General features: G+C 35.7%; 1 protein-coding gene across 1 annotated transcript; it reads right to left on the bottom strand.

Annotated features, from left to right (window-relative positions):
- Nucleotides 1-7278: 7278 nt before the first annotated feature.
- LOC107001238 lies at nt 7279-8006 on the bottom strand. The gene is made up of 2 exons (XM_015199368.1): nt 7656-8006; nt 7279-7599 (listed from the first exon to the last, which is right to left on the bottom strand). Exons 1-2 carry the CDS (start codon nt 8004-8006, stop codon nt 7279-7281), a joined length of 672 nt encoding a protein of 223 aa, XP_015054854.1.
- Nucleotides 8007-24123: the final 16117 nt, after the last annotated feature.

The following is a 24123-nucleotide window of genomic DNA, read 5'->3' as shown; positions in this document are numbered from 1 at the left end:
TATATATATAAATATACACACACACACACACACAACAAATTTAAAAGGAAAATGCCGCCTAATCAGCGAGTAAAACATCACATGCTTGGGTCTATGCATTTGTTATTCGATGAAGTCTAACAATGTTATGCAGGGGTAAATGTAGGACATTGCACATGAGAAGGATGTTATTAAGAAAAACACCATATTGACCATTGAAATAAATAACAAAATAACAACCAGAAAAAAAACATCTTTAAATCTAAGCAAAGATAGGAGAGTCATTGTGGTTTTAATTAACAACTACGTGCTAAAGAAAATTTAATTGCTCTCCCCTGAAATATCGAATAATTAGCGGGTACTTAAACGGTCAAACTAAGTCTATAATTTTACTCTAAAGAAAACAACGGACAGTAGACACTTCCAATAAATAGCCGAGCTGGCTACATGATATTTCTTGACAGATTCATGAGCATTAACAAGTAAAAGAGGGAAACAAATATCCATTTTTTGAAAGCAAATCACATTTTTAAAAGATAGACCGCGAATAACAAGCACTCCAACTAGAATCCGGACAAAATAGAGGTACAAACTTGACACAAACACAATATGACGAATAATATAACATGAAGCGAGATTAAGCAAGGAAAGAGAGTCAGTCATTGAACCTCCAACAAACGATAGATAGCATGACACAGAAAGTTAAAATATGGGAAAGATATTAACGCAATGACTTTCTGGAAATGGGAATGCAAAAATATACTCGGGCGAAAAGAGAAGAAAAAGAAAATATAAACATGACCCCAAGATACTCAGAATAAACTCAACATAATCAAAATTACGACTAAAAATCGTAACAGCAAATAAAGAGAACATACACAGTATGCATTTATTTAATTCTAGTCCCCCAACCAACAACTAAATCACATATTAATTCCCAACACCAACAGAAGGCAAGTATCAGGGGGATGGAGAGAAAAATGAAATCATGAGCGTGAATGAGTTACCTTTCTTGGGGCAGTGAAATGGAGACTACAAGCAAGACCACGATCTTCCTGCCACTAAACAAAACTCGAGTCTCTAACAAAGAGCGAAAATATGAACAAGCAACGGAATAGTACGAGTTAATGGAGTGATCTCTCATCGTCAAGGATGATTCAACATACCTCTTTGCTTCTGAGAATAGTACGAGTTAATGGAGACGCGGGAGGAAGATGACAGGATGCAGCGTACCTCCTGCACGCGCCAGTGCCGCTCTCGCGAGGAGGGAACCGCTGGCCTCGTCGCATTTGGGATCGAGGCGCGTTGCTGCCTCTTCTCTTTTGGGATTGCTGATGTTGTTTAACGCTAGGAATGACTTTTCTTTTGGAGAAGGGAACTTGGGCCGGGGTCTAAGGGAAAGAGTGTTGGCTGAATTTGAGGAATTGGGTTTGGATTATCAGGAATTTCATTTCAGAAAGTCAGTGGGCTGAAGAAATGTTTTGATTGGTATGAAAGGGTGGGGCTGGATAAATAAAATAAAGGTGGACTGCGCCGGGGGCTTAGCTCAAAACTGATCTTGAAGTGTTAAAAATAAAATTGGAGATTTGACTACGAAAAGTGTAGTTAAACAAAATTCAAAACAAATCTTGAAATGCAACCAAATGGAATTAATTAATAGATTTGGTTTACATTCGATCTAGATGAATTGACGTGAATTAATAACAAGCTTTTCAACTTAACAAAATAAAATAATCAATTCAGTTAAATGCTAAACAAATTCTGTGACTCAAAATTATAACTATAAATTCTACTAGACTAAATTTAAAAGTATTTTTACTAAATTAAAGTCTTTTGAGACGACTTTGAAGTCTTTGTAAGATATAAAAATGTTACTTAGGAAATACAACTAATAAATACGAATAAAATAACTAAAGTACTTCTAAATATTTTATTCGCATACAACTACTTATTTAAAAAACATATAGAATCAAAAAGCTTTGATGATTAATTCGTATCGGGGAGGACCAAAATTACGTGCCAACATATCCGTTTCAGGAGAGACTCCGAGAAAATCATCTAGAAATGCCTCTAGGAACTCACTCACAAATGGGACTGACTGAAGAGGTAGTGTCTCTACACTAGAATCAATAACTACAGACTAAGTGATAGATGCACATCTAAGAGTCTATGTTTTTGGGCTTAAGGTATGAGATCAAACGATCCTTCGGAACTGCTGAATTACTCCTCAACTATTAAACTGAATCATGAGGAAATTGAAATTTGACTACTCAAGTTCTATGGTCAACTGAGGCATAACAATCATAAATCCAGTCCATACCTAGAATGATATCAAAATCCACCATTTTTAATTTGACTAAATCAGCCATGGTGTCTGTATGATAGACCGAGATGGTACAATTTCTATATACTTTTTGCTAGAATAGAATCACCAACAGGTTTACAAACACTGAAAGGTTCAAAAAGTTGTTCGGGGAAAGTATCGAACCTCATGGATACGTAAGGATTTACAAAGGATATAAACTTGCAATTGGATCAAGCATGGCATAAAGCATCAACGTAAAACACTTTGAGCATACTTACAACATCTGGCAAGTTCTCCATATTCTAGCTGCTAGCCATCACATACAAATAGTTTTCACCTCTGCCTGGTCTAGATCCTCTTGGATAAGCCATGTCTGCTGGAGGTGCTAAAGAAAGCTGGGCCTTATTTCCCCAATTACCTTGCTTCCCCTTTGGGAAGTCTCTCATAAAGTGACGCATCTTACCATAAGTAAAGTAGCATTTGAGCCATCACGACATACTCTTGGGTGTTTTATACACACTTAGTATAAGTAGAGTTTTTTTTAGTTGAATAACCCTTGGAGGGGTAGGGGCTGAGCGACACCCCCAGGCCTTATCATTAATAACAAAAACAAAATACAAGGAGGGGGGCATAAACCTAACCTCCAGACTTAAGATGGTTTGGAGTCAACTTTCCTAAAAGAAGGTCAACTTTTCCCCTTACAATTAAAGATGAAATCAAAATACTAAGTACCTAATGAGAGGACTCCTCTCAATACAAAGCATCTAGAAAGAATAAATTAGGGAGACTCTCCCTTTACAAGAAAGCCTATAACTAACTAACCTATTCAAAGTAGCTATAATTTTAATTATAGCTAAGTTTAAAAGGTAAAAAAAAAAGTTCAAGGAGGTTACTTAATTCTTTTGGTCTTATTCCTTCTAAAATTAGGCATTTGCAATAGATCAAGATGATAATATGACTTTGCTTCCTTGGGAATTTGTTGTTTATTGAAGTATATTTGAGGAGTGTTGGTCTTCTGGTTGAATTTGGAAAGTGCATCAGCCACACAACTGGCTTCTCTAAACACATGTACGCATTTGAAGTTTTGAGTTTGAGAGATGAGATTCTGTATCCTTCCCAGCTGTGTGATGATGTTCCATTGAGGGATAGCCTTCTTTAAAATCCAATGCACCACTAGTTGAGAATCAAGCTCCAAAATGATGTTTCTATATCCAAGTTCAATTGCCCAACTTAATCCAAAGATGGCTGCCTCAATTTCAGCCTTATTGTTTTTTCCTTCTCCCATTGGTGTTGTGAAATCCATCACCAACTTGCGATGATTGTCTATCAAAATGCCACCAGCCCCCAGCCTGCCTGGATTGGAGAGTGCACTGCCATCAGTGTTCAGCTCAATCCACTGGTCTGCCAGTTTTATCAAAGCCACCATATTCACCTCGATGTCATGCACACACCTCTCACTCATCCGGAGTAATTCTGTCCATTTTGCTGGCCAATTAACTTGAGGGAAGGCAGTGTTAAGCACCTTGTAGTTGTCCTTGTATATTGCATATTTGACTCGGCTGAGGTTGTTTTTTTTGCCTCCATACTTGGCTGCACATCTGTTCTTCCAAAGGTTCCAACAGATGAATATAGGTGTGGCTTGTAGTAGTGTCTTGTGTGCTGCATTTCTTGGCCTGGCAGCCGACCATTGCTGGATTAAGGCCTGCAGGGAGGAGTAGTCTGGCAGCATGCCTGCGGTAGCAGCAAAACTGCTGCTGCAAATTTTCCTGTGCTGAAGATATGCTCTATGGAATCTATTCCCGACCTATCAAAACAGCAAACACAAGTTGATGGCTCAATGCCAAAATTAGTAAGCTTATCATTAGTAGGGATTTTACACATAAGGGCTCTCCATAACGAAAAAGAAGATTTAAATGGAATGTTCTTATGGCATAGAAGAGAGTTGAAGTGATTCTTAGCCCTTTTTTCTCTAATCTCTTCCCAAGCTAATGAACAGCTGATGCCACCATGGGTGTTGGGTTTCCACACTGCCTGATCTGGTAGGTGCTGGAGGGGGGAAAGTTCTGTGGCTAGGATGTTGGAGAGTTGACTGGCTGGTGCCTGCTTCAACAGTCTGCTCCAACTCCATCTCCCTGCTTCCCAAAAATCTGCAATTTTGGAATTATTGAGTCTGTTGTTGCAGGAGGTAAAGTGTGCTAATGGTCCACTGCCTAGCCTATTATCCCACCAAAATGAGCAGTTTCCAGCTTGCAGCTTCCATTGGATATGTTGCTCAACTAGTGGCCTGTTCATCAACATGTTTTTTCCAAGTTAATGAATCCCTAGTATGCCTTTTCTTGCTGGCTGGATTGGACCTTTGGCAATATTTTGCCTTCAAGAAATCACCCCACAGTGTTTGCTTTGATCTGAAAATCCACTATTGTTTGAATTGGAATGCCTTGCAAACATATTTTAAGTTCCTCATACCTACTCCTCCCTCATCATAAGGGAAGCTTTGGTTCTTCCAAGACGCCCAATGATATTTCTTCCTATCACTATTCCACCCCCAGAAAATATCATCCATAAGAATTTGGATTTGTTTAAGAATAGTAGTAGGTGGAGTTACTGCAGAAAGTAGATGGATAGGAAGAGCTTGTAACACATGTTTTGTAAGAATTGCCTTGGACCTATAACTAAGTTGTTTGGTTTGCCACCCTGTAATCCTGCCAACAACTTTAATAACAAGGTCAGAAAAATAGACATTCCTAGGCCTGCCAACAAATAAGGGGCAGCCTAGATAATTAATAGGACCTTGCTTCTGTTTAAAATCTGTAAGTATTTTTATTCTATCTCTAGTGCTATTGAAAGCATTAGAGTGTAGCATAAAGTGACTTTTATCTCCATTGATGAGTTGCCCCGGAGTATTTTCATACTCCTTTAAGGTAGTCATTAAGAGATTCAAAGTTTTGCATCTTCGAGATGTGAAAAGAATTATATCATCAGCAAAACTCAGATGATTCACTTGGGGTTCCCACTTTTCCATGAAGAAACCATGGTAATCCGGGTGATTGTGAAGCCTGTTGAGAGATCTTGATAACACCTCAGCACCTAAAATAAATAGGGCCGGCGATAGAGGATCACCTTGTTTGAGGCCTCTAGTAGAATGGAAGAATCCATGCCTTTTGCCATTGACAATAATAGAGTACCAATTGTTGGCCATGATTCTCTAAACCATATGAATAAAAACCTCATTAAACCCCATTTTCCTTAGAACCAAGCAAATATATGACCATAAGACCCTGTCATACGCTTTTTCCATGTCTAATTTAATAATGACATTACTTCCAATGTTGGGTCTCTTGATTTGGTGAATGATTTCCTGAGCAAGCATAATATTTTACGAAATACTTCTCCCTTTCACAAAACCGGACTGATTAGTTGAAATCAAGGAAGGGAGTATAGGACTAAGTATGTTACTTACTAGTTTAGATATAATCTTACTAGTAAAGTTACTCAGACTTATAGGCCTAAACTCAGTAAGCTTGTTTGGATTGTTCACTTTAGGGAGCAGCACCATGCAAGAATGGGAGAAGTACTTAGGAATCATTTGGCCACTGAAAAAAGCATGAATTACCTCTACCAAATCATATTTGATAATGTTCCAGCACTTTTGAAAGAAGTACCCATTCATACCATCAGGACCAGCTGCAGAATTAAAATTCATGAAAAATACTACCTTCTTAAGCTCCTCCATAATAGGAATATTGGTAAGCTGAGTATTTTGATCCTGATTAATCAACCTTGGAATGCAATCCAAGGTGTGCTCATTAATATGTTTGTCTTAACCTGTGAAAATAGATTTGAATATTGTCCTCACCTTGGATCCAATCCCCATTTTCAGTAACAATTTTGTGAACAAATAATTTCCTCCTTCTTCCCCTTATAATAGAGTGGAAATATTTGGAGTTGGTGTCACCTTCTTTAAACCATTGAAGCTGGGTTTTCTGTTTTAAGATAGTATTCTCCAATTTGAGGAATTTAATATATTGAGCATTTAGTTCATGAAGGGTACTCCTGCTTGATTCACTTTGGTCTAGAATGTATTTTTCTTTAGCTTCATGCACTTGTTCCTCATACATCCTAACCTTTTGAAAAATATCACCAAATTCATTTCTTGACCAAGCACTAAGATTATTTGATAAGCTTTTCATTTTCTGGTGGAATTTCCACACATAATTACCCTCCACAGGCGTATCCCAGCAATTTTTTTACAATAAGCATGAAGTTGGGGTTGTCAACCAAACAATTGAGAAATCTGAAATATTTAATGTGGTCGGATTCTGTGGATACCATTTCCATGAGTAAAGGACAATGATCTGACCCGGTAGTTGACAGATGAGTTATGGTGGTTTGAGGCATATAAATTTTAGCCATAAATCATTAACCAATGCCCTGTCAAGTCTCTTCCAAATTCTGTGATTAATACCCCTCTTATTAGACAAAATGAATTTGTGTCCACTGAATCCAATGTCTACAAGACCACAGGCTTCAATGACAGCAATGAAGTCCATACGTTTCCTCATATTGTATGGTAGACCTCCTAGTTTTTCATCAACATCAGATATAACATTGTAATCCCCACTGCACACCAACGATTGGTACTCACTGAGGCATGATGAAGCATTTTATCCCAAAGAGGTCTCCTGAGATGTTCTTTGCATTTTGCATCGATAAAAGTACTAGTAAATTGGTATTGTAACTCATTGTGTTTCATTTCGCAAGTGATTTGCGGTTCATCTTCATCAAGAATATTACAGTCAATATCACTGCTCCAAAAAACCCAAATCTTACCATTACAGTTACTAGTAGCCTTATCCATGTTCAACTGCACTTTGAAGCTTTGAACATTTCCAAAATGGTAATAACTGATGGATGATGCATTTTCCTGAGCATTTTGAGTCTTTCCAACACTCCTTGAGTGTTGATCCCTCTCACATTCCATATGATTGTACTAATCATTGGGAAGATCTGGAGGAAAATAGCCTGGTATTAGGTCTGCCTGCAGTGACAGTATTGGCATCCTGTTTTTTGAAGTGGAATCTGTCTTGTTGGATCTCATTCTCTAGTGTCTGATTATTATAAGGACTAAAAGCCCTAATAAGGGCCTCACTAGTCTCATCATAATCATCCTGATCATCTAGAGATTGATAATCGCCATCAAGTTCATCTTCAGAATTAACCACAACATATTCATCCAAAATAGGCTCAGTATTAACCTTACACTTTTGTTGCTTCTTATCGGGAGGATCAATTATTGGAGGAGTCATATACTGAGCCTGTAATGGGGGAATATCCAATCCTTGGCTATGATCAATCATTACAAATTTTTTACATGATTCTTCCCCTCCTTCATGCTCATGATCACTGCCCTGTTTTGCTGCCTGTTTTGCCTTCTTTTTGCAGCATCTCTTTTTTGTTCACTGGGTTTATTCTTACTCTTAGGAGTGCTGTCAGTATCAATTGTATCAATTTGTTTCCCTTGATCATTATCATTCCTTTTTACAGATTGTTGTTTCTCTTTATTTTCCTTGGCAGTCTGTTGGCTGATGTCTCTGTTCAATACCTGCTGCTGAGGCTGTTGTTCCCTCTGTTTCTGTTTGTTATGAACCTTATTAGAGGCTCTATGGTCTTTACTAAGGTCAGATTCCAACCCCTCATGCATAACATGAGGCGGTTGCCCCATTCTGCAAGTTAGAGGCTATCTCTTAACACCCACCATCCATACCTACATAAACTTCTTCAGAAAACTAGCAACAACATAAATATTATTGGGGGTTCTGGGGTTTGGGAGCATTGTGTCAATACCTGGGGTCTTGTGTTTATAATCTGCAGCAGCCTGCTGTTTTTGTTCATTGTTTATGTTGTTCCTTTTTGTTGCTGTTGAGCTGCTGTTACCTCCTTGTTTTTGTTGGATTCCATTGTTGTGTTCTGTCTCTGTATTTCCTGTTTCCTACTGTTCCTGCACTCCAAGGTTAAAAAAATATTCTGAGTTGGGATAGAAGTTATACCTGCTGTTTCTTGTTCCTGCTGTTGGCTGTTTCTGCCTCTTTGTGTTTGTGGTGAAACTGGTCTCAACACTGACTTGGAGTTATTAGTTTCTTGGTTTTTGTGCTGCTTTTTCCTTTGAGTTTGCCACTGTTCTTCCTGTAATTCAACCTGCTGTTCTATTTCATTCTGGCTGTAGGTATCTTTCTCTTGTTGATGTCTTCTAAGCTGTCTTTTTGGCAGATTTTGGTTTACCTCCCTGCTTTGCTGATTTTGTGTCCTTCCAACAGTCTCATTTGTCATTTTTTCCTTTTATTGAGAGTTTTTATTTCCAGGCTTCTCTTTACTCTTTTCTCCAGCCTCCATTTCCATTCTTTTCTTGAAGTCCTCATCCCTTCTTTTAATTATACATTCTTCATCCATGTGGCCCTGATGTTTACTGTACAAAAAATAGTTTGCAAGCCCTTCATATTCCACCTTTAACCACCTTCCTTTGTTGGGATCAAAATTCTTGAATCCCAGCCAAACATAATTAGGCCTAGTTTTAGTATGGTCTACTTGAACTTTTACCCTCAAGGTACTCCCTCTGGTTCTTTGGTAAGAGGGTGAGTCTAGAAATAACACCTTCCCAATAGATTCCAAAATAGTCGTTAAGAGAGTTTTGTTATAACAATGCCATGGTAGGCCAGGGATAGCCACCCAAATAGGAACAATGGGGGTTTCCTCTTCCGGGGTAAAGTCAGGGGTCCATGCTTGTATTCTCATCACTTGCCCTTCAATATTCATTCTAAGTTTCGTCCAAACTGTTTGGTAACTCATTATCAAGATCGATATTCACATGTCTAGCATTGAAGTGAGTTATCTTTACACTTCCTGTTAGTTGAGTTTGTAAGATAAAACTTTTTCTCATCAATTCCATTTTAGGAATCGTATTTGTAAACTTCCCCACAAGAGTATATTTACAAACCGCAGCCAATTTCACATAATAGTCATCCTCTTCACGAAGAATTGTTGGAACCTTGCCTAGTCGTATGTATAGGATCATTTAAGACAATAGGGATTTCATTCTTAGATTCATTATATCTCAACCTTGCAGCAAAGGATTGTACCACAGTGTATGGTGCAGGCTCAGAATTTTTTTCATTTTTAGCATTGTTGTTAGCATTTTGAACTGGCAGTTGAGAATTTGGATTTCTAGCAGTTGTCTGAATCACATTAACACCCTGTTTGTTAGCTCTATCAGGTTGAGAGTTAGGATCATACCTCGAGTAGTTATTTGATATTTTGGGGAAGTTGTTGTGATACTCCACAACTGCCTGATTCGATGAGCTGCCTGCTTTTTTGTTGTTGGTGTTTTTTCGATTGATCAATCTGCTTCCCAACATTACTTTGAGCCTGTTCTGAGGCCTGTTTACTGCTTCAATTGTTCCTTTGATCTTCTACTCCATACTGCAATTTTTGGGATGGTTGGTCCTGCTTTTGGCTTGTGTGTGTTTGTCTGTGCAGCTGCCCATTCTCTTTCTCCTCACCTTGATCATCTTGGTGTGGTGTGTTTTGCACAGTACCTGCAATAAACGAGGGAGTTATAGACGATGAATTACCAACTATACCAAAGGAAAATTTTGAAGAGTTTGTATCATTTGATGAAGTTTCTGTTTGCTTGTCCTGTTGCACCATCGAATTTTCCTCTAGTTGTGTTTTGTTTTCATTTCCCATTGTTTCTACTTCGATTGACATGGAAGGCTCAACATTGATGTTTTGATTGGCCTTTTGATCAGAAGCAGGTGTCTCCCCTTCGCCTTCGTGTTTTTCCTGCTGTAATCTGGGATTTGGCTCACTGAAAGTTGTTGATTTGTTGTTATTGTTGTTTGTCCGTTTGATTTGGTTGGAGATAGCTGTTAGGTGGATGTTCTTACCTTGAGAATTAGACTCGTTGTACACGACTCCATGAATTCCGACAATTCGAGCTCTTCCGCCACCGGAGTTTTCCTCGCCGTCGATTCCACCATCCATTTCAACTGAGATTTGGGTGAGATGTACCTCATCATTGGGGAACAAACCCCAGTGGTCAATTCTTTTCGAATTTAGCCGGAAGTCGATCCAATTTGGGATTTCGACTCAGGCGACGCTGTCGCTATTCCTTCAACTTCCGCCTCTCGATTCTGGTCGATTACAAAGGTGGAATTAGCTGATTTTTGGGTATGTAGTAGATCGTGATGTGATGAATTCATTGCCAACATCCTTTCTTGTCGATTCCCCCTAGAAGTTCCTTGGGAAATATTTTCAATTCCTCTGTCGAGCTCTCATCGCATTTTTGAACTACGATTTTGAAGAGCTCTGAGATTGATCGAGGATCGTGCTACTATGGGGTTTGTTGCCCTTGTCCAGGCGCTCAAGTTGGCTTTGGTCCGGCGGCATTTGGCTTACCACCGGTGGCGCATGCTCCTGCGCAGCGGCGTGCGTAGGTGACTGTACAGTATCTGTTGGAGAGAGTTCTGCGAAGAGAGTGAAATTGTAGAGAGAGAAAAAATCAGGGAAATGAGGCATTTACTTCAGACTGAGTACCTTAAGGCCTGAAATTCTAGAAATTCTAATTTTGGCAATCATTCCTGTTCCATGGTGCAAGCACACTGGTGTGTGATGGGGCAGGTCCATATGACCTTTTTTGAGAACATGAATGGTTCCTATTCCCCGTTCAGTTGGCTAAATTCTTGGTTTGCTTTATTGTCACTCTTTTTGTGAAACTCTTTCATTTACTTTAACTTATCTGCCTCCATATGATGAAAGTGAATCATAAGCTTAGCTATCTCTATGTCCCCTATCAACACATCAGTCTTACACTCCTTATTAAATATAATAATCCAAACATAAATAACTCGTTATACTCCTTATATTTTCCATTGAGTATAGTGGAATAACTGAGTGAACTTGATGCTATACACTTGCACAATAATAGAATCCTACTTGATGTTGAGGAACTCTCTCACTTTTTCTTCTCTTAGTTCCCAGGGAAAATAACTCCCCAAGAACAGATTCTCGAAGAACATCCAGCCTAAGGGTGGTGAGTCTTCTTCACCATTCTTCTTCCACTGATCGTACCATATCCTAGAAACACCATTGAGCTAATACGAAGCCAATTCCACATGCTCTAGATCAATAACATGTATGACTTCAAGCCCTTTATGAAGCTCTTCCACAAAGTTTTCTGGATTCTCATAGACCTTAACCCCAATGAGCTTGGTGGGTGTTAATTCTTAGAAACGCCCAAACTATGGACATATTATCCAAATTTAGATGGCCCGCTCCTTGGTGACCAACATACGACGTCACAACTTGAGTCCACATATCGATGACATTCTGAATCTCAATATTTGTGATGTCACTTTGAGGAGGTTTCACTACTGGTGCATTGGGACTTTCTCCTTCTTCAGGAGTTCAGACTCCTCCTAGATGGAAACTCTCAAACAATTCTTCATGGATGCCTGATCGAGAAAGATACACATAAGCATGAATTAGAAGAATTTCTCATAGATTTAAACTCTCTCGCATGAATAAGAGTATGAATAAAACAGAAAACTCCTAATATCCTGTAGCTTTCCTATAATAGATGTGGTGTACATCACACTGATAAAAAAAGACTCTACTAGATACAATTTCTTAGAAACCCTAGGAAACTTGAATTCTATGCTCTGGTACCAAGTTTGTCATTACATATGTCTACACCCTAGATGTTTCTAACACTCAACAACCATTGCTAGTCCCTAAGAGAACCCTTGTCATGTCGGACTACTTAGCGAAAGATTATATCAAGTAGATATACGCTTTAAAAAATTTATATTAATAGTCTTAAAACATCTCAACTTAAACTATCTTAGATAATCTAAAAACAATAACAGTTTGCAAAAAATGGTTCAGAAAGGAAATACCGAAAGAATACTTGACACTATCTATATATGGAGCCTCCATAGTTCAACATGGAAGTTTGTACAAGACCACAACTCCTTAAATCTACTAAATTGAAAGACAAAGGAGTCCCCCAGAATCCATGGACGACTCACTAAAAGCTCTCAATGAAGCGTATATTGATGATCTTCAATAGCTTTACCAACATCATAAAGAGATGTAGTATGAATGAGATAAGTATATGAAATATAAGAATATGTAACATAAACAAGTAAAATGAATGAACTGAAGAGACCGAAATAATATTCATCTGAATGCAAAGCATAAACAATGATAAAATCATTTAAAACCTCACAAGTAAAGATACGGTAACTCGCTGAACTACATGTAAAAGTATAATAAACATAAAATAAATTAAATTAATCTTTAGTTTACTAGGGAGTTTATCTAATTGACAACCATTACTATGAGCCTCCTGATGTAGAACATCTCACATATGCCTTTAGCATTGTGCTATACCTTGTCGGGTTATGGATGACTATGATGGTTTGCTCAAAGGCAATGAGGAATCACTCAAAATCGTTGCGATTCAAACCTATCTATGTATGTCATTTATGGGACATGTGAGTTATTTGAACTCTTCCCCATATCACTGTTAAATATTACCCCCAAAATATGTAAAAAAATGCTCAAGTAAAAATAGCCTTTCTAGGTTGAGATAAGTTCTCAAAAGGGACTCTTTAAGAGGTAACTACTCTGTAATAATTATGTCTGAAAAACTCTTACTTCCTCCGTCCCATTTTATGTGACACTATTTCCTTTTTGGTCAGTCCCAAAAAGGATGTCACATTTCCTTATATGGTAAGATTTAAAGATACAATTCCTCTTTTACCCTTGTTGATCCCACTTACTTTAAGCATAGTACTCTAATATATTTATGAGAAGAAAGAAAATTGATTTTACTTTTTTGAAGGGTAATTTGGTAAGTATTTCAAAGTCTTTATTATTTCTTTAACTCTGTGCTCAGTGAAATGTTGGCACATAAATTGGGACGGATGGAGTATAATTTTATGAAGTTAGTTTTCTCTTCCTCCATGTAAAAATATACATTCGTAAATCATTTATTTCCCTTATACTCTACCAAAAAAATGATATTTAAACTTTACTACTGAACTCACTTTTTAACTTCCCAAAATCAATTTAAGGAAAAATATTTGATCAAAAGATTCACAAATAAACTTGTAAATTGGATTCATGTAGGAATAAACATGAACACCAAGTCGAGTATCTTAATGCATAATATATAAGAACTGATAATCAAGAATTTCGAACTCAAAATCAATAATATAACTCACCTCAAGAACTCTCAAAACTAAGGGTATAACCCTAGATTTAGATTTTATTGACTGAATTTAGATGTAGGGCGTAGTTTGAACTCAATAAATCACTATTATTAGACTTACATACCTATCTAAAGTTCTTGGCAAAACTGGAAGAACGCTTGAAAACCATACCTTTATCCTCTTGGATCCTTGCTCTAAAACATGTAAGCATTAATCAGAGTAATAGGGTCGATTAATACTATTATAACCTTATTTAGGTGAAAAACAATAGCATAGTCCTATAAGGGGTGGGAAAAGAGTGAACTACCCCTCCAAAAAGCTATGGAAAACCTTCTCACGGGGCCATCTATGGTTCCTGGTTTGATCTACAAAGCATATATCCTATATGTGGAATTCATATTGAATTTGAAAGCTTATAATTTCATTCTACGGGTTGAAACTATGACCTATAGAAGTTTCTACAAATTGTAGATCCAATACATAGGATTCTTACTGAATTTTAAGGCTAAAAATTTCATTTAACGGTCGAACAACGAGCCATATAAGTTTTTACGGAGCATAAATCCAATTCATAGAATTCATATTCAATTTTAAGGCTCAAAAGTTCATTTGGTCAAAGCTACAACCTGTAGAAGTTTCTACAGACCATAGATACAATGAGTAGGATTTATATTAAATTGTAAGGCCTCAAAATTTAATTCTATGAGTCCAAACTATGACCCGAAGAATTTTCTACGACCTATAGATGGTTTCGTAGGAATTGGAATTCAAAATTTATCAATTTGAAGTTTTTCCATGAGTTAATAGTAGGGGTCGTAGTTCAATCTACTACCCATAGAGAGTATCATCGTTTGCTGACTTAGAAAACTTTGGTATGGTAGTGTCTGGTAAAATGATCATAACTTCTTACTCTGAACTCAAAATAAGGCAAACTTTGTGGTGTTTAAAATAGGACTCATATATATTCAATGTTATGTGTTATGGGACACCTTTTTATTATGTTCTAAGAGATGCGATTGTTTGAAGTTGACCTAAGTAGAATCTTATGTCAAAATTTAATCGGCAAGGAAACTTTCAACTCAAATTTGTGCTAGGGAATTATTATGACAATAACTTATTTCCAAATCCAGTTACACACTAAATAATTGACCTTAACACCTAAGAAAAATTTAAAAATTCACCAGATACGACCTTACACGCAAATGAAGAATGGTTTGGGCCTTAGTTAGAAATATTGAAGGTGTTGCATAATGTTTGTTCAAATGCTACTCCTGCACTTTCATTGAGTGGAGATAGTGATCTAGAGGCGCCTTCAAGTCTCCTTTTATAGAATTGCTATTTCATATATGAGGGTGAGATACTTTCTTACAGGCTGTCGCAGATCGTTTTCATTTTGAAGTCTTTCTTTTCAAAAATTGAAACTATTTTTTCTTATTAATTTTTGCTACTTTTCAAAGTTTTCAGTTTGATGTATTAGTATGATGACTTTAAAACTTCACGTATTTGGTTTAGATTTTTCCGCACTCTCTATCTATCTAATTAGATACCTAATTTGTAGTACATTCTAGTCTAATAATTTAATTTGAACCATTTGTTGTAATTGCATCAACTTGGGTTGGGGGATATATTAGTTGTTCGTATATGTTAAGGTTCACTCCTAGGTGTGAGAAGTGTAACATGTGTAGTTTAAGGTCATAAGGAAATTGTCAACAAGTTCAAAGCTTTTCTATTAATTGAGTTTTGACATAAATTCATACGAGGATCAACTTTGAATGACCATATCTCTTAAAAAGTAAATAGTTAGGTGGCCTACAACCTATCAAAGTAAAGGTCGATAAGTCTCCTCTCCAATGCCACCTACCTCTCATCAAACAGAGATCTGAGTCAAAAGTTATAATCATTTTAGTTTTGTAAGACATTCTATTTTGGTTAGGCATTTCACTGGCTTTGAGCAATTTTGAACCAGTGAAACGCTGATATAGTAATGGCTGAAGAAACAGTAACAAATTTTCTATTTTGAACATGCATTTTACTAGAGTTTAATAATTTGGGATATGAGTTTCACTGGTCAAATGCCGGTTGAGAAAAGGGAATTCGTTCCAGCAAGATATAGTCTAATGTATCTAACTTTTGGTCAATCTTTCAAGCCTTAGAAGTGGTTTTCTCTCCTCCTCTCCAACTGCTTTGTCAGGGTAGGTCACTCTGCATGGATATCAAGCTTTCCTACTCAAATTCCTTTATCTGTTAATGAACCATTGATGAAAACCTTATTCCTTGATCATTTAGGGGTTTCAAGAAGATAATTAAAGAATCTCAAGAAAATGTTTCTTGATTATTCATCTTCAAGTAACGATTCTTCATTAAAATAATTGGAACGTTTAAGGTATATAAATTTATCTATATGTTTGGATACACCATTTTCTTCACCATGAACTAATTTTTGTTGAGTTCAACGAGTCCCTCATGAATAAATCATGGTTTAGGACAAAACCTCACATTCTTAAATTGTTCTTAAATCTTTCTGAAACTCCAAAAACTCTCCATAAAGTATTTCAATTTCATGATAATTCTTGTACTCATGAGATTTTCTACATAAAATTACAAATGATTATTGAAAAAAGAATGTAATACCCCAAAATCTCTAAGCTAAGATCCAAACAATTCTTCATAGTTGTATACGGTTGTATTGGATGATTCCTAATTGTGAACATGAGCTAAAGTTAATTATTTCGTGTAGGAGGATTTAGAGATACATTAAGGTAATAATAATTTTCTAACACAAAGTTGAGTTGAAAGTTTCCTTATCAGTTGTGTTAACATATAAGATTTTACTTCTGTAAACTTCAAATGTCTATATATTTTATAATATGAAGATTTAGGTAAACTATAGCCTATCAAAGTAAACCTTATGAATCTACTTTCCAATGCCATCAAGTTTGCGTTATTTTGAGTTTGAAGTTGGGAGTTATGATCATATTACTAAATGATGCAGTACTGTTCCGTTTTGGCCGATAAAAAAACCCTAAAAAAAAGATAATTTTCTTTTCCTTATGCCACTAGGAAAATCTTAAAATGGTTTTTCAAAATTCTGAAGAAGGTAATTTTCTTTTCCTAAACTATCAGATTTCCATGTTTTAACTCCTCGTTCTCCTCTCTCCAACCATAAGACAAAATTCTAAGGAAAATCAAGCAAAAAATGGTCAAATTCCCCCAAACTATTACCCAATTTTCAATTACACACTTAAGATTCACAGGGTCCTATCCCCTATTTGATCTATTTTAAAAGATAATACTTAAACCCTCAATGTTGAGTTGGTCAAGAAAGTGCGTCTTCTTCTTATCCTCTGCTTCATCATCATCATCATCATCATCATCATCATCATCATCATCATCATCATCATCCTCGTCTTCATCCTCCTCCTCCTCTTCTTATTCCCCGTACTCGTCCTACTCCTCTTCTTCTTTTTGATCCTTCTCATCCTCTTCCTCGTCTCTTCCTCCTCCTCGTCGTCCACTTCCTCTTATTTTTATTCCTCTTCATTGTCTTCCTCTTCTTCCTTTTATTCTTCTCCATCCTCTTCCTCTTCCTATCTATGTCCCTCTTCCTCTTCCTCTTCTTCACCTTCTTCTTCTTCTTCTTCTTCTTCTTCTTCTTCTTCTTCTTCTTCTTCTTCTTCTTCTTCTTTTACCTCCTCCTCCTCTTCTTCATCTCCTTCTCATTTTCCTTCTTCTTCCTCTTCTTCCTCCTCTTTATCTTCCTTCTCTTCTTCCTCTTTTTATTCTTCTTCCTCCTCCTCTTCTTCTTCTTCTTCTTCTCCTTCTTCTTCACGCTATTGCTTTATTTTTATTTTTCATCACAAATCTCTACTAATTTATTTTGGAATTATCCATATTGACCCTCTCTTACCCATATAGTCTTTCAAAAGAAGTTAGTTATCACTCTCAAATCAAAGTAATAAAGTAAAATATTTAAACAAATTATTTTTTGGTCGGAACACATATCAAACAAAAAAACAAACTTTTTCAGTTTCCAACATGTAACATTTAGGAAAACTAGTAGGTGAAACTTGAGGCATACGTGAGAATGTTTGAATTTGATGCGGGGTTTTATTTTGTAAAATGATTTGGAACTTAGTATGAAGATTTTAGGGTTAGGGTGTCAAGGTACGCCCCCCCAAGGACTACCAAAGGGTCCTTGAGGAGGACCCCAAAATAATCCCCAAATCTGCTAAAAAAGGGCCACCTACGGTTGGGAGCATGCCTTGTAGATGGACCCATGTCCTGTGGAAAGGGATCGTGGGTCAGGCCTGGTTTGAGGGGCTGAAGACCATCACCAACGAGTGTGCAGCACGCCCCATAGACTCACCTACGGTACGTGCGTCATTGTCTCGTGGGTAGGGGCTGCTTGTGGTAAAAAATGTTTAAGTTGGGACTTTGGGGGTTAATTCCAAATTAGTTAGGGGTTAAGTATGTGTCTCTCTGTGTGTGTGTGTATATATATATATATATATATATACATATATAATGTATATATTAATGAACCTTTGACTAAGTAGTTTCCAAATCATTATTTTAGATTAAAAAAATAACCCAACTCCCCTCTCCACTATTTTTCTCCCTAAGACTCCATGGAAGAACAAAAAAAACGTCAAGATTAGGGTTCAAGGAGCAGCTTTTTACCTTCGATTTCGTGAGGATATCTTCATAAGTTATGGTGCATTTTAATCTCTGGGTAGCTTTCACCCATAGAGTCCCTTCAAAACTTGATTTTAAAGCTTTCAATTTCCCTCAAAAGTTAGGGTTTCAATATAAGTCAAGGGTTATCTTTCAAAACGGTTTCAATGGTTGATTATTATTGATTTATTATGAAATCCCCAATGAACCCATGAATCCCCTACTTTACTAAATTGACTTCATGATATGGGTATAGTTGTATATTGTCCCAATTAAATGAATAATTGTTGTTCATGGTGTAATTACATGATTTTAGTTTGATCATAGATGAATCCTTGATTAACCTAAGATTTTATGGTGAAATTGATATAGTCTAGTGTTATGTCATGAAATGGGCAAATTGAGGGTTTAGATGTCACCATCTAAGATTGAAGAAATTCTTTAATAATTGCTAGATATTAATTGCTTAAAAGTAATGCTTCTAGACATGAATTGATTAAATTAGGGCTTATATGATGGATTATGTTTTAATAGTATTGAGATTGAGTTTATACAATACTATATGACTATAATTGATCAAGAATGAGGCAAGTGGATAGATTAGGTGTACATGATGATCATGTGAAGCATTGATTTAGAGTAAGGCTAGTAACATGAAGATGACTCCTAGGGCTTTAAGGGTAAAAGCTAAAGTGAATAAGCTAAGGATGTCACGGCTTTAAGAACCTATTATGTATGTTTAGTTGTTTATGGCATGATTGTGAAAGGACTTCACCCACATGACCTTTAATATGAGTACATGAGTTTATGCATATGATGAATGATTTACTTGAGTCATGATTTTATCCATGTCTAATATAGTGAATTCTGTATGTGTTGACTAAGCATGATCTATGATCCTTGAATGCAAGATATTAGGGGTCTGCATGATTATGATATTATGTGCATGTTTTTATGAATACTTTGAAAGTATAATGTCTATCATGATAATGTTGTTGTTGTGTCATTGAAAGGACAACACACACCCCATTTATGAACATGACTATTATGTGACTAAGGTGTTGATTGAGTTATTGAATCATGTTATTCCCCTTATCTAATGTAGTAATTCTAGATGTTTGGGTCGAGTTTGATTTAGATCCCTTGAAGCGCAAATTATGAGAGTTTGTACATGTTGATGAAAATTGTGTATGATCTTGCAATTCACCTAGAAAGTTAAGATCTTATGACTATTGTGTAATTGTGTTATCGTTGAAATATCCTTCTCCCATACCTTTACAGATGACTATGCATGGAATGTCTAGGACTATGATACTGTTGTTGTATTGATTGAAAGACCATTCTCATTAACACTATTAACATAACGTTAAAAGTTCACTCACATATTAATGATTCTAAGGTTGAAAGGTTTTTCTCACATAATGAATCTATGAGCTATATCATGATGTTGTGTTTGATTGAGTGTTAACTCACCCTTCAATATACATGAACTTATGTAAAGACATAACATGAAATTAAGTAAAAACTTAACATAAACTTAAAGGGAATTATACTTAGCACTGAGTGGATATGAAAATGAGATGAAAACTTTTACAACAGTTAGTCTGGCTTCCTAATGGTTCCTTTTACTTTAGTCAGTCTGGGTTCCCAAAACAGTTTCTCACTAGATGGAAACCTTTTACGTCAGTCAGTTCAAGTTTCTAGTATCAATCTCCTTATCACATAACTATGTGACCACATATCTCTTTAGCTAGTTTATCAACCTAAAAGCTAAACATGTTAGTTCTACCTTAGGCAAGTAGGGCACCTCTTTTCGGTGTGGGGTATGACATTAGATTCTATGTAGCTCACATGGTCTATATCGGTTAAGACTATTTGCCTACATAAGAAAAAACAAAAATATGAACTGTGACATGAACAATAAACATGAAATATGAAGAAGAACATGATTTATGTATTGTGGTTCCTCAAGAGGTTCTACTTAGTGTGAATGGAGGTATCCGATTTCATTCATGCTTTGCACAAGCAAGCTTTGAGAGTGGGCATGGTATGTTTCTTATGACATGATGATTATTAGTTAATGAATGCTTTATATTAATTATGCACATGAACATGAACTATACTAATGAATTCTTGATGATCTTTACTTAGTGTGAGATGGAGTATGAGACTCCACTTATACATTGCACAAGTTGACTTATAAAGAGGTTATAGTGTGGTTTTCTTATGCTATGACGATATGTGAATTTACGTGTGCATGATCTGTATCGTACCTAAAATTTACTTACTTATTACAAGCTACGAACATGAATGTCTCCTTGTCTATGAGTGTTGGCTATGGATAGGGTCAAGGTATATTTTGCATGATTATGGTGGCCTAAAAGTGATACTTAGTGTAGATAGAAGTATGGGATCCTATATATGCATTGCACAGGTATGACCTAGGGTTACTTATTTGATGATTCTATTATAATGATATGATCTTGGTAATTAATTATGTGTGTGAACTATGTCTTGTGAAGGTTGCGGTATGCGTTATGCTTATTCTGGAGACTATGCCTGTGACTATGATGATATCCTTTATGCTGTGATAAATTGTACATGATTTGTCTTTTGAGCTACACTCTCCAACTATTTCAAAGATGGTATTCAAAATTGGCATACAACATGATTTCAACTAAAACTTCCCCTCTTGCATGTCTTAAGGATTTTATGCATGACTTCCATACTTAGTACATTTTTGTGCTAACCAATATTTCTACATTTTCTATAAGTGTAGGGTTTAAAGATATCGGATTCACCCTCGTGGTTAGGACTATAGTAGATCAAGAAGAAGAAGATTGGTGAGTCCTCATAGTATTCGAGGGCTTGACCATTATGTCCTTTAAGTCATTATGCTATGTTATTAGACTTTTGTAAGGGACGTGTCCCTAAGATTGTATTTAAGTGTTATAGATGATTTGAAATATAGTGTTATAGACTCCATCTTTTTTATATAAAAGACATCGATTGTAATTTTTTTTTTAAATTTCCGCATTTTCCCTATGTTTATATGTTATGATATGCTATGAGGCTTGTATGAGGCTTTTTGGAGTCTTGTATGCAATGTCACACTGGGGTATTCTTGGGTCGTGACACAACACCTTCACAAGCTATTCTCTCAAACGTTCATTCTAATTTCACATTCTTGAATTTAACCACATATTGGGGTATCTTCAAAATGGGTCGGAAAAAATTCAATTGGATCATAATTTTTTTCCACTTAGATTAATTTCAATATTTTAATTTTGTTTGCTACTTTCACTAATCTTAAGAAAATAAAGAAATTAAGTTGAAAATTCTTGGCATGCCCATATACTACTTTTGGTATATCCCTTAGAAGCCGCCAACATTAGTAAAATGTGTAGCAATGGAATTTGAGAGAAATTAAGGGCAATAGTATAAATATATTTTGCACGAAGACTTTTACTCCTCATAAAACAATTGACCATCTTTTTTGTTGTTAGCATGTCAATGGATGAGAAGTGTGTTTCATAATGGGGATATTCTTGATGATAATGGAAAGTTCAAAATGGGTCACATAACTAAATGTGATTCATTCTATCCCCTTTTGTGAAGCCCCCTTTTAACTGAGCTATGCGTGCAATATTGTCTTCAAAGAGGATTGTGGGTACCTTGTCATCACACTTCAAACCACATCTTTCTTTGATAAAATGTATCAACCTGTCAATCATACACATTCTCTACTTGATTAATGAATAGTATTAACTATGTATGATTTGAAGAAGTAGAAACAATGGAATTCTTCATAGATCTCCATGATATAGAAATACCTCCACATGTGAATAACTAGCCTCTTTGAGTTTGAGCTTTGGTGGGTCAGATAAATAACTTGTATGACCAACAAGATGTGCACTATCTTTGTTAGTTTAAAATAGACCCATATTACTGGTCCCCTTTACAAATCACAATATATATTTAATTTCGTTCCACTATATTCGTGTAGGGGAAGACTATTTCTTGCTAACAAATTAACATAAGATGCTATGTTAGGCCTTGTAGTATTAACAAGATACATAAGTGCATCAATAGCACTAAGATAATGTATTTCAGGACTAAGAGGTTCCTCATTCTCTTCCTAAGATCGGAACGAATCTTTACTCACTTCAAGTGATTGAACAATTACTGTAGTACTTAATGGATGTGCTTTTTCCATGTAATATTGTTTCAAAAATTTCCCAATAGACATGTTGATAGATGAAGATCCGGTCTGCTAATTTGCAGACCAAGACAAAGTTTTGCCTTTCCAAGGTCTTTCATCTCAAATTCTTTCTTTAGATATTCAATTATCTTTTGGACCTCTTCTGTAGTTCCAATGAGATTAATGTTATCAACATAAAAAACAACAATAAAAATTCTGATGTTGTTTTCATGATAAAAATACAAGGACAAATGACATCATTTATATAATATTCTTTTATCAAATACTCATTGAAGCGATTATACTACATGTGCCCTGATTAATTTAGGCCATATACTGACTTTTGCAATATGATTAAATACATTTCCGGAGATTTCGAACTATCTGCTTCAGGAATTTTAAATTCTTCTAGGACTTCCATATAAATTTTGCGATCAAGTGAACCTTAAAGATAGGTTTTAATTACATTCATCAAATGTATTTCAAGATTTTCATGTACAACTAAACAAATGAGATATCAAAAAGTTACAACATTCATAACCGATGAATATGTTTCTTCATTGTCAATATTGCGTCATTGAGAAAATTCTTGTGCAACAAGGCGTGCGTTGTATCTTACAATTTTATTTCTGTCATTTATTTTTCATACAAAGACCCATTTATAGACAACAAATGTCACATTATCAAGCATTTGGTGTAATGGTAAAAAGACCTCATGTTTAGCAAGTGAATTCAATGCTGATTAAATTGCTTCCTGCCATTTTGACCAATCCCATCTTCTTTAACATTCTTTGACTTAAAGAGGTTGAAGATCCTTACTGTTTTGCATAATAATAAGTTCAAGTTTATATGCAAAAACATTTTCCATCATAATTTTGATCGATTGAAATTTATCCCATTTCAGGAAGAGTTTATTGATAGTTCTTCATTCAATTGGAACTCCGGATCACAGACTCCTTTAGGAATATTAGCATTGATTTGATCTTGAATCTCTTCATGAGATTCTTTTATAGTGTAATTTTTCGCGCTTCTTTTTCTAGGATTTTTATATTTTAAACCTAATGGTCTATCGCGCGTATGAGATTCATAAGCTATGACACTATAAGATGGTTCTTCTTGAACATCAATTCGAATAGGTACATTCTCCACAAGAATATGCAACTTAATTATCCTTTTCAAATTAGTAAATGTGTCTGACATTTTATTTGCTATATTTTGTAAATGGATTATCTTCTGGAACTCCTTTTCATATATAGGGGAACGTGGATCAAAATGAGATAATGATGAAAATTTTCATGCAATTTCTCTTCTAGGTTCTTTTTTCTCTCCCCTAATTATGAAAAATTTTCTTCATCAAGTCGACAATCTAAAAATCTTGCAATGAGTAAAATTTTCGTTAATGACTCAAAATAGAAATTTATAATGGGTGAATCCAACTCCAAATATATGACTAACCTTCTTTGGGGTCATCATAGTGTGATGTGATGGTTCTACTGACACATATACAACATATCCAAAAATTTTTATACGAACAATATTTGATTCATGACCAAATCCTTATTGTGACGGAGATTATTTATTATAATGAGTTGATATAATATGAACAAGTGATGTTGCATGTAATGTATATACATGTATATTTATATATATATATATATATGTATATATATATATATATATATATACATATATAT

Source organism: Solanum pennellii, chromosome 10 (genome assembly GCF_001406875.1).
Source record: "Solanum pennellii chromosome 10, SPENNV200".
Lineage (NCBI taxonomy): Eukaryota > Viridiplantae > Streptophyta > Magnoliopsida > Solanales > Solanaceae > Solanum > Solanum pennellii.
Note: the sequence above shows the minus strand (reverse complement) of the source record. Positions and strands in the feature narration are given on the sequence as shown.

Excerpts from the sequence above, each read along its gene's own strand:
- LOC107001238 (XM_015199368.1), bottom strand. The coding sequence starts at position 8,006 with ATGGGGCAACCGCCTCATGTTATGCATGAGGGGTTGGAATCTGACCTT. Across the intron at positions 7,600-7,655 it reads TGAAGGAGGGGAAGAATCAT|GCTCAGTATATGACTCCTCC; the intron begins GTAAAAAATTTG and ends CCCCCATTACAG.